The 15,352-nt window shown below is 44.3% G+C and overlaps 1 protein-coding gene across 1 annotated transcript in view; it reads left to right on the top strand.

Annotated features, from left to right (window-relative positions):
* Positions 1-592: 592 nt before the first annotated feature.
* LOC124619490 overlaps positions 593-15,352 on the top strand; it is an 880,976-nt gene continuing 866,216 nt past the window's right edge. The window contains exons 1-2 of the mRNA XM_047145903.1: positions 593-1,087; positions 1,446-1,515. Coding sequence (XP_047001859.1) covers positions 1,019-1,087; positions 1,446-1,515 — 139 coding nt within the window. The 5' untranslated portion in view covers positions 593-1,018. The remainder of the gene's footprint in view (positions 1,088-1,445; positions 1,516-15,352) is intronic.

The raw sequence follows: 15,352 nt of genomic DNA, 5'->3' as shown, positions 1-15,352 counted from the left end.
AGGTGCGAGCGACCCGCACCGTTAAAGCGGAAGCATTGCGAAGATGCGACGAGCAGCGCTTCGGCAAAATTTGGTGCGGCGCGCGAGACAGGCGGTGAGCTAGGCAGCCGGCGCCTTCTCGGAAGACTCTGTGTCGGCGCCTACGCACTCGTTTTCATTCACAAGTAACACGGCGCGACAGAGAGAGGGAGCAGAGGAGAGCAGCCTCCTTGCGATGCCCCCGCTCCCGGAGTGCGGGCCACATATCGCCTCCCCCCCCCCGGGGCCGCACGGCATCGGCGATAGCCAATCGCAGAGCAGCGGCGCTTACTCCTCGTGGACGAGTCTATTCTTATGAATGAGCGGGCCGAGGGTGGGCCCGCGCGGCGCTCGCGGCCCTGCGGCGACCGCAGCGCCGCGGCCGGCCGCTCCGCCGCGCTGCGCCGAGCCGAGCGACTATCGATTGGCGCGGCCGGCGAGCCGGGCGGCCTCCCCCGCGCGCGCGCCGCTTGGACTCGCCCGGCGGCCACTCCAGTTCAGCTGACTGCCGTACTCGTGTACGGCGGCCGTAGTAAGGCGGGCGCGCGCCAGCGCCAGTCAGCGCCGAGCCGGCTCCGCGGGAGGAGGTGCGCACGCGTCCGCTCCGTGCAGAGCAAGGCCGGCCGGCCCAGCCCAGCCCAGCAGCGCTCCCGGGATGCCGCAGAGGCGACGGCGCCTGCCCGCGAGGACCGTGTGACGCCGGACCCCCTCCGTGTGCTGCCGCGGCCCACCGCCAACAAAGCCGCCGCCACCACCACAACAACAACATTCCCTTCCTTTGTTGTCGCGTTCCCCAGACAGCGGCGGCGGGACGCGCAGTGCTTCGACACCACCACCCCACCCCTCCGTACGTGTGTACGCGGACACTCTTTTCCTCGGTATCTCAACAAAACCCGACATCGGCCACCACCCCTAACAGTTCTCTCGTCTCTGCCACCCACCCCGGTACCGGAAAAAAAAGGCGTAAAATTTTTTTTTACGTCCCGGGCGTCAGTGAAATATGCTCAAGTTTCTCACCCACAAACTGAGGACACATTCTCTGAATGAAGATCAGCCGCACCAGGACAAGGTAGGCACATTAATTAACCCGACAACTGCCACGGCTTTTTTCCCCTTTTTTTTCGAGCTGGTCACCTTCCTTGAAGGTCATACCGGGGGCCCACCAGCTCGCCCACAAGCTAAGATGGCTGCCGCTGCGAGCTGCAAAGTAGAACAAAGAGCTCCGCTTTCGACGGTCGTTTTCGACCCTGCGCGGGCCTCCTGCGTCCGTGGCGAGCTGTGAAAAGTTTAAACTGGCCCTGCGCTACGATCTGAGAGTGAAAATTCGGTGCCGGCTGTTGTATTTGCTGTAGAAATTGTGCTCTGAACGTGTGCCAACGCTGTAAATATGGCTGACACGATTTGTGTTTTCTGTTTTTGCCCCGTAGGCAGACGACGACCACGACTCGGGAACGGAATCTGACGACGAGAACGGAGAGGCAGACGACCCGGAAAGCAGTAAGTACGCCTGCAGTCTGGCAGACTTAGCTGCGAAATCCACTGAGCGAGCGCTGCGGCTCTGCGGCTGGCAGAGCTAGTGAACGGTATCGGCGACCTGCCACGTAAACTTCATTGATAACAAAGACGACTTTCACACTCGGCGACTTCAGTGGCTGACTGAAGCGTGACAGTTAGCCGCTCAGTAGAACAAAAGTGGTGCTTTCTACTTGTGTGTTATCTGTGAGATAGTGCTCGTACACGAGCAGTGCACTTTGAGGCATCTGTCACATTAAAAACAGTCTGCTACGATATTGCTCCGTTGCATCCTGTCCATGAGTACGAATATATCGATAACTGAGGGCATGTTTAGTTCGCATATGAAACGTGGTATCGCTTTGTCATAAATGTTATCCAAAAAAAACAAATCATAAATGTCACCCTAAAAGAAACAAAAAGTTGTTTTGTCATGTTTGTGGATCTCGTCACTTGATGTTTCATGTATAAGAAAAATATATTTTTCCTGGCCAGTGGTACAAATTATTCAGTAAAATTTTAAAGGGCAGCGCAGCAGTAGTATATCAATACAAGAAATTCGGTATTCTGTTCGCTCCTAAGCAGTCAAGTGAAACGAAACAAAAAGTGCAGATAAGAAAAGCATAACAATGGAAATAAACGGGGAATTGAAATATAATATTCTGGTTTCTGTGAATGTATAGAATCTGTTACAACCAAACAATCCGCAATGTGTATCAATATAGAATGTTTGAGAAGATATAAGCAGTTATAATTTACTTATTTGTCCATTTTTTTACAACTAGCGTGAAGTAATATGTTTACACGGCATAATAGTGACAAGACACAGTAACGTATTTTTGGGGAAAATACAATATTCTGCCCACAAAGGAGAACGATTGAATTGGCTTGTTTTAGACACAAACAAATCATAGAATAAAATGAAGTGTAAAGTAACATAAGTGAAACTATGAATGATTTTAACAATAAAAGCCACAATGAATAACAGCAAGACAGGTTACTGACGTTCATGATTTTGGTTATTTGTTACTTACAGCAGTTCTTTTAATAAACAGTCTACATAGACTCGTCCCTCGAAATAGTTCCCGATGAATCTGCCCCTGAGACAATGAAGTTTAGGTGCTTGCTGGTAACTTTAGACTTGAAAGAACTTTTACACTTTGTGGAAAATTCATCTGATGGAAATTAAAATGGTCGACGTGTTAGTAATCAATATTGACAGTGAAAGTATCCATTTTCGGTCACAGAAACTAACCTGTATAATCTAGAACTATAATCTAAGTACGATAACGTCCTCTATAGACTGGGGTTGAAAGTTATTACAAAATTTTATTCCGATTTTTTATCAACATTGTGAGGAAGTCATGTATTTTGTCTCAGTGCGAGAATTTTTTTTTCGTAGGGGGGGGGGGGGGGGGGGAGACTTAAGACCATGCCAAAAGCTGATAGGCCCTAATATATTCATTCGTATGGATACCTTCAGATTGATCGACCGGAAGCACCACGAAGTTGACAATACTTTCTTAGTGTATAACGTATTCTATGATTCTCTGGCAATGTAGCAGTGCTTCTATACCATAAAATAGGGAACTAAATATTCCACTTCGGGAACAGAACGGGACGACAATTGCGTGTGACATTATCTTTCCCCCAAGTGTAGACTCGAAATTCGTCCTTGAGTCGACGTAATATGTACACCACAAACTTGGGTAAAATTGCCGTAGCCATCGAGTAAGTGCTTTATGAGTAATCTCTTTTCCCAGTGAACATCATTTTTTCCATTGTCGCTGAGTACTTTAGTCATTTACTTTATCCGCAACAGTATTTGCTTCCAGTTAATATCCCTGTGCACGGATATTCTCTTGTGTGACACGAATGTGTCCATTTTGTGATTCTTTCATTTTCTACTTGAAGGTACTAAATGAAGCGAGCAAACGGGCTTGAAAATGCGAAAGGACGGAAGCTTTGGCCTTCTCTAAGCACGTATTCATTAAGTTTTCTCTGGATATTTCTGTATGGCAACATTTCACTACTGATAATTACGTGAACTGCAACAAAAATTATCAGCCAAGTTAATAAAACATTGCATGAGTCAAAGAATCCCTGTACAGCTCGTACAGTAGTAAGTTATACTGATCTGAACCAATGCCAATAACTTTAAGGCGTCTAGGCGTTACTACTCATTTAATTGCTGAGTACAGTGTCAATCTAAATACAAAATAATTTTTTTAAGTTATATATTTCTGCTTCTTGTCTCACAAATGGTACCATTGCCAGTGTTGACGTAGTCATCATCAGTTGATGTGAATACGTTAAACAGACACTCGTTAACTGAAAGCCCGGGGAGGTGCTCACAGTTCAGACTGATGGTAAGTTGAGAAAACTGTGACACGTACAGTAAGCTACAGTCGTTGACTGCGGTGGTTGGCGGTGATTTGGTGTACATTACGCCCATGCTAGCTGATTATCTAGTATGGTCCGTCTGCATAATTATCCCGTTTTTGCTTTAGATAGAAAAATGAATTACGGACTTATTAGTTTGTACAGTGTAGAAACAAACTTTATTTTTAGTCCACTCTCCCAAAGTGGAACATGTTCAGGTGATGAGTTTACTAATAAAGTACTTAAATCATCTGATGATTACGATGTAATAAGTTAAAACCTTTAATGATACCATTTGGGTGACTTAAGACTGAGATGTATAACGAATAAGCTACAGTATAGTCTATGAGTCTCAAAGGCAGCATAGCTAGTCTGTGTAAGAAAAGATTGTTTCTCGAAGGCTGTTGATAAGGAGAACTAAATGTAAAAATTCACTTGCGTCATATTCACGATCCGCCAGTGTCCAATATGGAATGCAGGCATATAAACAACTAGATGGTTAGTTTCTGCAGTTGCAATTAATACCTGTGGGTAGGAGGAAGGTAAGAAAGAAATTCACTGTTCGCCCAAAGATGATGTTTATAACCACGATGAGCTTTGTGTTCTTTTTCTAACCTGTGCGAGTGAAAACAAAACAGTAACAAAGAAATGTAGTGGTCCATGGAGTGGAAAATGGAAGAGGAAATAGCAAAAGTAAAATGTGTAGGGTTTAACGACGTGTTCATTGAAAATGGAGCATTCACTCTCGGATAGGAACCATACCATCGCTCCCCTTAAGCGATTTAAATACACTGTGGAAAACCTAAGTTGCTACACTGTGATTTAAACTCGGAGACTTCCGAATGTGAGCCAACGGAGTGCAGAAAATCTTATTACGAAATGCAGAATTTGTCCATGTTGCTGCTGCTGTTGCCGCCTTCGTTGCAGTGACAGGTTTGATGCTGTTCTCCACACTAGACTGTCCTGTGAAAGTCTGTTCATCTGTGTAACTAAAGCTGCATATTGTATTCAAGCTTTAGTCTTTGTCTATGATTTTTACCTTCACACTTCATTCCATCACCAAATTAAACAATCCTTGGTGCCTCAGGATGTCTTGTGTCAACTTGCCCTGTTCTAGTCAAGTTGTCTCATAAACCCTAATTCTCCGCAGTTTGATGCAGAGCCCCTTCATGAGTTCTGTAAAATCTTCAGCACTCTTCGAGTAATGTCACATTTCTTTTTGTGTTTTCCCTTAATACGTTAGTCGTCTAGACTGTTGTAGCGCCCTCGCCCCCCCCCCCCCCCCCTCTCCCACCCCTGCCACTGGAATCCTAGTTGCAGTGACACACATTTATATCGTAGACTGAGGTCTAAGTTAGCTTACGAGGTGACAGTAGTGAGTTAGTGAAACCAACGAAATAAAATTTGTGGGTACGTATTGATCTGTAGCGTAGCCTGTTATCAAAATTCGCGATATGTAACGCACTTCTTGTCATGAATTCAGAAAACCCAGGTTAGATAATGGAGAAGTCTCCATAGCGTATTTTGTTGCATGTTATGTACATATATCGTAGCCAAAATACGAAAAATTCTGGGCGAGAGGGGGGTGGAGCAGGACCATTGTTAAACTCTTAGCGTCTAAGTCATTTCTTGTTAGCACAGACAAGCACTGACAGAGAAATATTGCATCATTATGTATGCCCGATTTGAGTCTCTGGTTAGACGAGGAACGAAATTTTCGGTTTGTCACTTGTGATTTTTCAGTGCTAAGTAAACAGTGTCGTATTTGTGATGGAACGTGTCGATAGGAAAGACTAATATATTGGGTGTTTCATAAGTGATGGTCAGTGTTCAGGGATATGACACAAATGATCATTCGAAACAAAAAAGTCAAGTAAGTATAGGCTCTTAAACGCATACCTTAAGAGCTATGAGCAGTTCTTGATCTTCGATACTGTGAAACAAATCTCTTCTAGCCGGCCGGTGTGGCCGAGCGGTTCTAGGCGCTTCAGTCTGGAACCGACGGCCGCTACGGTTGCAGGCTCGAATCCTGCCTCGGGCATAGGTGTGTGTGATGTCCTTAGGTTAGTTAGGGTTAAGTAGTTTTAAGTTCTAGGGGACTGATGATCTCAGATGGTAAGTCCCATAGTGCTCAGAGCCATTTGAATTTGGAATCTCTTCTACTGCAAGCTCTTTGCTTTCCGTATTTTGGGAGGTGGTATTGTGAACCAAAACAAGGAAAAAATGTTCAATAATGTGCTCTAAAATTCATACCTTAAACGTTATCAGGACTTCTTCATTAGAAGAGTTACGTTTCGAAGTAGCGAAGATGAACAAGTGTTCATAGCTCCGGAGGTATGCGTTTTACAGCCCGTGTGTGCTGGATATTTTTTCCTTGTTTTGGTCCGTACTACCACTTCCCAAAATGTGGAAAGCACAGAGCTTGCAGTTGAGGAGATTAGTGTCACAGTATCGAAGATCAAGAATTGCTCATAACTCCTAATGTATACCTTTCTTTGTTTCGAATGATCATTCCTGTCATAGCCCTGAATATTGACCATCACTTCTGAAACAACCTCTATAGAGTCCCACAGCTCGTTTGCGTAACAAAATTGATTAGTATGCCATAGTCACACCCCTCTCCTCCTGGACCGAAATCTTGTTTGTGGTGACAGGGTGATCTGTAGTGCACTTAGAAGGAAGGGTTTGCATCGACGGCGGGGTCAGGGATTTTCTCTGCCTCGTGATGGCTGGGTGTTGTGTGCTGTCCTTAGGTTAGTTAGGTTTAAGTAGTTCTAAGTTCTAGGGGACTTATGACCACAGCAGTTGAGTCCCATAGTGCTCAGAGCCATTTGAACCATTTTTTTGGTTTGCAGCGAAGTAAAGATTCGCCTATGTTTATCCACTCCATTATCGATACATGTTATCATGACGATATGTGAATCCTTTGTGATTGGTTCAGGTATCACCGCACTAGTTGAGGGCAGAATACACTGTTGCCAAAATTCGCTCTGTATGCGACAACTTTCCTCTAAAAGTAAGTTTCAAGGTAAACTGAGATTTTTTTTTTTTTTTTTTTTTTTTAAAGTAATACAGTGAGCTGCACTGGATGCGGTAGTTTGCTATATACGTCCATGCAAGTTGATTATCCGGGTAGCTGGTTGCATACTTATTCCAGTCTTAGATACAGGGCTACTATAAATGAATCATTTGTTTTCAAAGCACTGTGTTTTCCGAAGTATTACCTGCAAAAATATGATTCATGCATGAATAGAACGGTAAACTTACAAGTTTGAGTTTTACGCTCTACAAATGTTCTATGAGAATAAAAACGGTCCATTCAGTTTCGTCTTAGATGTAGCAGGGAAAATATTAACTTTCGGCGAAACTCGTTCATGCGCCAGAATCTGAGGATTTGAAGTGCCCTAGACGCTCACATTGTGGCGACTAACATTTCAAGATAAAGGAAGGATGCTTTGTCGCTGAATATCAGCTTGCAGGCGAAATGTTCATCCTAAAGTGTTTCTAGCCTTTTGATGCAAAATTGAAGGCGCCGGCCATAAGTTCTCGGTTTTAAGTGTAGCTCGAATTGCGGACGGCACGGTCTGAAATGTAACCGCCTTCGCAACATATTCCAGAACAGCTTGGTGCGGTATTTCAAGTTCGTGGCTTGCGCAGACCGTTTATTTTTTTGGACTGCGTACGAAACTTGCCCTCACCCTCACATTTACATCTGGCACACTCAGACGCCCGGTAGACAACCAGTGTCCTTAAATCGTCGACACCAACGCACAGTGTCTGTTTACATGGCGGTTCTTTTCCATAATTCCTTCTGAATGCACGCTGCACTATCGTAACAGATAAACGTCTTGCATTTTCCTACACAAGAACTATTTTCTTGCTTCGTCGCCATTTTGTCAAGGCACTGCAGTCGTAACGCCAGCTGGTGGGCACAATGCAAACTCGATGAGTTTACGCTTCTATTCGTGCATCAGTCATATTTGAGCATGTAATACTTCGGAAAATATAGAACTCTGAAAACAAATGAATCATGGTGATCTCAAAATCCCTTCCATAGAACGTAACTACTGCCCCTGTGATGTATTGATCATGATCGCGAACGTGTCTCTGTGAAAAAAAGCACACTCTTGAAAGAGAGATCCGTCGGAATCAGCTTTTCCGCAGGATAAAGGCCCTGCTCCTGTAAAGATCTCATCAGCGGATCTTATTGATATCTTTCACCTTGTATTTTAATCCGACTTCTGGACATATTTCCTCCCTTTTTTCTTTGTACACGTTGAAGAATAGAGGAGAAAGGCTGCATCTCTTTTTTACGCCCAATTAAATCAGAACGCTTTCCTCTTGATCTTCCAACCTTAATTTTTCCTTTAGGTTCCTGTCCATATAGTATATTATCTGTTTTCCACTACAGGACATACCGAAAACAACCAATATCTACTTGGGAAAATCATTTCGAAGTCCGATACAACATATAAAACGTCAAAATTTAAGGCATATGACATCGGCCTATAAATTTTGTGAAGAGGAAATATACGGTGAAGAAACTCTGGGTTTTGTATGTTTCATGGTCCACAGAACCTGAGGTAAAGCTTGAATTCCTTAATTGGCTCTCATATTCGATGTAACGATATTTGATGTAAGTATCAGCAAAGCGAAGAAAAGATGTAAAAAGAAAAAAATTGTCAGTAGCCTTGAGAGTCTTTTTCTAGCCAGTCCCCTTCGTAACTTTGCTTCATCAGCGCAGTAACGTGGTGAAAGAGTTCACCATGTTCATCGGTCACATTACCACAATTTGGCGGGAAGAAATCCGGGTGAAATTTCCAAAAAGGGCGTTTTCAGCGGCTTTTGCATTACAGCTCATCGTACAATGCATCGTCTCATCCACAAGGTGTTTGAAAATTTCCCAGAAAATCGTTCGAAACATTCATAAAGTATTTACCATGCTCCTTTCTCCTTGGTCTTCAGCATTAGTTCAGTGTCTGTCTAAAAAATGTTCTCTGTTCTGTGGATCGATGACCACATCTGCTTACTCTTTTTTCGAAGTTTTTGACGTACATAAGTGAATAGAGAGCTATCTGTCAACCGGACGGTGTTTGATCTCCATTTGAAGATTTAATAGAGATCACAGAAGCCTTCTGTAGTGATTCAAGAGGGGAGATACTTTCTCTTATGAGGTACTTGGATGGTTGCGCGGTATACAACTCTCTGTCTCTTTATTCATGGAAGTTCCTTTGTCTATGAGGGTAAGAGGGGGGGGGGGGGGGGGGAGGTGGAACAACCATACAGAAATAACTGTCAACAGTGTGGCTGATGACTGGACTCCCTGCAGATCATCGTCTGTCTCAATGACATGCGACGTAATTTTTCATTCACCTCTCTTAGGTTGCACGAACATGTAGTACTGCAAACGTCTGGTACCCACTTATTGTCCTTGTCACTTATCATGCAGATAACGTACGAGACATGAGCCGCCTCTTTTTTTTTATCAAAGGCGTAACTGAACAATTTCCCGAAGAAAATATGACTTCATCGCAAATATGGCAGAAGATGTTTGTATTATTAACACATTTACGAAATATTGTTGTGCAGACTCGGTAATAGTATACTGCCAGGTGGAAGTTTAAATACAATTCTCACGAAATTCTCGACAAGAGTCAAAACATGGACACTTCAGTATAATAGTTGCAAATAACTGAAGACTTCGATGTGACCACAACTATATGGTCACGTTATTAATACATTCAGATTAGGAATAGGAAAAAACACCCGTTTAAAGCCGATGCAGATATGGTACTTCTGAATAACCAGAATGATTCGGTATTGTCTGGTCTCGTTTGTGGTTTGTGTAACAGTTTGTTGTTCATTCTTTTTTACTAATGACCGGGTATGAACACTGGTACATCAGTTTGCCACAGCAGCAATGCTAAACTTTTTTGTTTTTAAGTAAAACTTCTTTTTAAAAAACGAGTAATGGTTATTCATAAAATTTCCATTGCTCTGAAATACTGGATTATTATAGAAATTGGGATAGCGATCAGCACTATGTTAATAACAACGCCCACAGTTAGGAAGTAGCAATAAATACATGACACGACTTTTACTCCCCCCCCCCCCCCCCACAAACATACACATTTTTCCCACAATACCAAACTGACAAAAATGCCTCAGAATGTGTTCTAGAGCCGGCTGCTGTGGCCGAGCGGTTCTAGGCGCTTCAGTCTGGAACTGCGCGACCACTACGGTCGCAGGTTCGAACCCTGCCTCGGGCATGGATGTGTGTGATGTCCTTAGGTTAGTTAGGTTTAAGTAGTTCTAAGTTCTAGGGGACTGATGACCTCAGATGTTAAGTCCCACCGTGCTCAGAGCCATTTGAACCAATGTGTTCTAGCAGCCCATCGTTTGTTAGTCAAGTTGTGACATTAATTTATTTTCTCCTCGCTTCGATTCAGTACCTCCTGATTAGGTCCGCAATCTACCAATCTTCAGCATTCTCCTGTATCACCACATTTCAAAGACTTCTGTTGCTGTCTGAACTGTTTATCACCCACGTTTCATTTCCATACAAGGTTACACTCCAGATAAATACCTTCAGAAAAGACAACCTCACGTTTAAATTTATATTACATATGAAGAAATTCTTCTTTTTAGAAATCCTTTTCTCTCTGTAGCCAGTCTGCATTTTATATCCCCTCTGCTTCGGCTATTATTAGTTATTTAGATGTCCAAATAGCAAAACTCATCTACGGCTTTTAGTATCCCATTTCCCTATCTAATGCCCTCAGCATAGCTTGATTTAATTCGACAACATTCCATTACCGTTTTGTTGATATACACCTTATAACCTTTTCTCAAGACACTATCGATTCCGTTCAACTGTCCTTCCAGTCTTTTGCCGTAACTGACAGAATTACAATGTTTCGGCAAACCTCAAAGCTTCTATTTCTTCTCTCTGAAGTTTTATTCCCTTTCCAGTTGTCTCCTTTGTTTCATTTACTGCTTGCTGAATTTAAGATAGAATAACGTCGGGGATAGGCTACAACACTGTCTCATTCCCTTCTTGATCACTGCTCCCTTTCATGTCCTTCGACCCTAATTGCACCCTGGCTTCTATACAAGTTGTGATTAAGCTTTCGCTTCCTTATTTTATCCCTGTTACCAACATAATCTCAAACACTGTGTGCTATCTGCATCAAATGCCAGTGTGGGTATTAAGCACGTCTGGTTACTGTGTGTGTGTGTGTGTGTGTGTGTGTGTGTGTGTGTGTGTGTCCTGCACAGACGAAATATTGAACACAGGATGCGTGCAGTGCCGCGTTACAAAATAAACAAGACTTTACAAATCGCATTATTAATCAATAATCTGTAGTGGCACATTAGAGCCCTTGTTTGGCACAGTGTCTTCTATCTTAAACAGTGACATTACTTTGTGGGTTCATCACTGTATATCGACCCAGTAGCGCTATACAACAGAACCTGTTGAGCTAATCTACCCAGCAGAAAACTATTCAGAAGGGAGGATGCTATGTTTCTAGTACAGAGGCGGAGAAAAAGAAGATGCAATTTCGCTGCGTGGCAGGGCGTATTAGGATCGAGGGAAACGAAATGCGTAATACAGCAGCGAAAGCAGTCTTGATAGAAGAATATTACGGTTCACCATAACGCTTCCACACAGGCTGCAGTGTCGTGGGAAAGACGGCAGCATCAAGTCAAACCGACAATCCGACCGTGGGGCATTTCCTTGTAGTTTCAGAGAACGTATCGTGTCAAGTTGTCCTCACTCGCCCCATGGCACACGCGTTTCTCTCATGCCGCGATGGTGCAGCAGAATTTCGTGTTTGTGGAGTAACACCAATAGTGCATCACGTTTTAAAGTCTTTTATTTTAAACCCGGTTTTGCCCACGCATTTATTTACGACTATGGACATGTGGAATTTATTTTTGACTTCTTTGTATACAACGTTCGAAATAGTACGACTGGGGACATGAACGAAGAGCTTTTTTGCTTCGCTAACATGGCTCTGAGCACTATGGGACTTAACTTCTGAGGTCATCAGTCCCCTAGAACTTAGAACTACTTAAACCCAACTAACCTAAGGACATCACACACAGCCATGCCCGAGGCAGGAGCCAGCCGGGGTGGCCGAGCGGTTCTAGGCGCTACAGTCTGGAACCGCGCGACCGTTGCGGTCGCAGGTTCGAACTCTGCCTCGGGCATGGATGTGTGTGATGTCCTTAGGTTAGTTAGGTTTAAGTAGTTCTAAGTTCTAGGGGACTGATGACCTCAGATGTTAAGTCCCATAGCCCTTAGAACCATTTGAGCCTTCACTGTGGAGCACCGGAAGAAAGACGATTTTCGCAGTGAGTCTTGTTTCACACTGTTTTCGGCTTCTGATCGAGTTTATGTCCAAAGAGGGTAATATAGCGCGGGATCGGTGATGATTTGGAGACCCATATCGTGGTATTCTATGGGCCACATGGTTTCTCTACCAGGTCGCGTTACCGAGCGGGGTGGCGCAGTGGTTAGACACTGGACTCGCATTCGGGAGGACGACGGTTCAATCCCGCGTCCGGCCATCCTGATTTAGGTTTTCCGTGATTTCCCTAAATCACTCCAGGCAAATGCCGGGATGTTTCCTCTGAAAGGGCACGGGCGACTTCCTTCCCCATCCTTCCCTAATCCGATGAGACCGATGACCACGCTGTCTGGTCTCCTTCCCCAAACCAACCAACCAACCAGGTCGCGTTAAGGCCAAGGATTATGTCAACGGTTTGGCAGATCACAGTCATTCCATAGTAAAAATTTCCCCCTCCCCAGTGGTAAGGCTATGTTCCAAGGCGACAGGACTCGTGTCCACACACCTCTGATCATATAGGACAGGTTTTGGGAGCACCAGAATCTCCTAAGGCCACCATAGTCACCAAATCCAAATATTTGCATCACCCCGGTTCACAGAACTCCTGAAGATGGACGTTGACTGTGGATATTGTATCACAGGCACAGTCCCTTTGACTGTTCAGAGATGTCACTAAACCTGCCTAGAGATGTAAACGACCATGCATGAGCAGCGACTATTAGACGGAGGGGATCTGACAGCCGATCACTTCCAGTAATTCCACCAGGAAAGAGGTACACGGCTCGTGTAGTTTGCAGTTCAACCATTCCTAGACGGTCAATACCGCGGTTCGGTCGCGTCCGTATTGCTACTTTGTGCCAGGAAGGGCTCTCCACTAGGGAAGTGTCCAGGCGTCTCAGAATGTACCAAAGCGATGTTGTTCGGACATGGAGGAGATACAGAGAGACAGGAACTGTCGATGACATGCCTCGCTCAGGCCGCCCAATCGCTGCTACTGCAGTGGATGACCGCTACCTACGGATTATGGCTCGGAGGAACCCTGATAGCAACGCCATCATATTAAATAATGCTTTTCGTGCAGCCACAGGACGTCGTGTTACGACTCAAACTGTGCGCAGTAGGCTGCATCATGCGCAGCTTCACTCCCGACGTCCATGGCGAGGTCCATCTTTATCGGCAGCATATTGGCGAGGCAATCGCCTTCGTGGACGACAATTCGCGCCCCCATCGTGCAGCTCTTTTAAATGACTTCCTTCAAGATAGCGACATCGCTCGACTAGACTGGCCAGCGTGTTCTCCACACATGAACCCTATCGAACATGCGTGGGATAGATCGAAAAGGGCTGTTTATGGACGATGTGACCCACCAACCACTCCGAGGGATCTACGCCGGATCGCCGTTGAGGAGTGGGACAATATGGACCAACAGTGCCTTGATGAAGTTGTGGATAGTATGCCACGACGAATAAAGGCACGCATCAATGCAAGAGGATCTACTACTGAGTATAAGAGGTACCGGTGTGTACAGCAATCTGGACCACCACCTCTGAAGTTCTCGCTCCATGGTGGCACATCATGCAATGTGTGGTTTTCATGAGCAATAAAAAAGGCGGAAATGTTGTTTATGTTGATTTTCTGTACACGTTCCGGAACTCTCGGAACCGAGATGATGCAAAACTTTTTTTGATGTGTGTATTATTGAGCCATTGTGATTTACTTTCAAGAGCAGAGTGCGTATTCGCTATCCACCCTCATCATCGTTACCTGACGTTGACAGTATTTTACAGGAAGAATGGTATAAGATTCCCATGAAATGCCGGCCGCGGTGGTCTAGCGGTTCTAGGCGCTCAGTCAGGAACCGCGCGACTGCTACGGTCGCAGGTTCGAATCCTGCCTCGGGCATGGATGTGTGTGATGTCCTTAGATTAGTTAGGTTTAAGTAGTTCTAAGTTCTAGGGGACTTATGACCACAGATGTTGAGTCCCATAGTGCTCAGAGCCCATGAAAACCACACGAAACCTATATTTATCCATTCCTATACGGCTTTAAGCTATTTTAAATGCCAACGGGTTTTCCGACACCATATTAGGCATGATATTGTATTGTGTTTCTTGGTGTCTCCACATATTTGTCCACCCCCAGTATAAAGGCTAAACCAAGGCCGCCGGCCGAAGTGGCCGTGCGGTTAAAGGCGCGGCAGTCTGGAACCGCAAGACCGCTACGGTCGCAGGTTCGAATCCTGCCTCGGGCATGGATGTTTGTGATGTCCTTAGGTTAGTTAGGTTTAACTAGTTCTAAGTTCTAGGGGACTGATGACCACAGCAGTTAAGTCCCATAGTGCTCAGAGCCATTTTGAAACCAAGGCCCCTTTGCGTAACGTTAAAATTAATTTAACTTCATAATACGTATCTATTACAAATGAGAGAATAAAGAAAAGCTTCCGGATATGTTTTACGGAATTAAAAACAAATTAAAATCGAGTCACAATGAGATACTACTGGTATACCAACACGAAATGTGCCAAAAAAGCCACATAGGGTACAGCGGGACTATTCCGCCTATTTGAACCATACGTACAGTATGACATGAAAATTTTTAAAAAATTTGTCACTGTGATACAATTATGATATGTCAATCGTGAATACATTCCAGTATATACTAGTTAAAAATTCCTTGACACGAACAGAGTATTAAACAAACATCTGAAAAAGGCAGAAATCACAATACATAAAAATGGTGGAGCTTTTCCGCCCAGTGTACATCAGTGTCAAAGTCGTAACCATTTACCACACGTAAACATTTTTCGCCCTTTTGCACCCCCACACAATTCATGAAACCATGTAGTACATCGTCATCCAGGCGAGATGCCTATAACACTTGTTACTGCTCGTGTCATATCTTCCTCGGACCGTGAACCTCTTGAATTTTTCCTTTTATATCTACGCATCATGTGAAAAGAATCAAGAAAACTTGCTCTCTAGAATTTCGCAGAGAAACATCAATTAAACTGATAATTTGACTGAGCGGAAATAGCTCCACGTGTACGGTTGAAATAGCCCCATGTGCAGACGTTTCGAAAGACACGG

This window comes from Schistocerca americana, chromosome 6, assembly GCF_021461395.2.
Source record: "Schistocerca americana isolate TAMUIC-IGC-003095 chromosome 6, iqSchAmer2.1, whole genome shotgun sequence".
Lineage (NCBI taxonomy): Eukaryota > Metazoa > Arthropoda > Insecta > Orthoptera > Acrididae > Schistocerca > Schistocerca americana.
The sequence above is the reverse complement of the archived record's forward strand: the minus strand, read 5'-3'. Positions and strand labels throughout refer to the sequence as shown.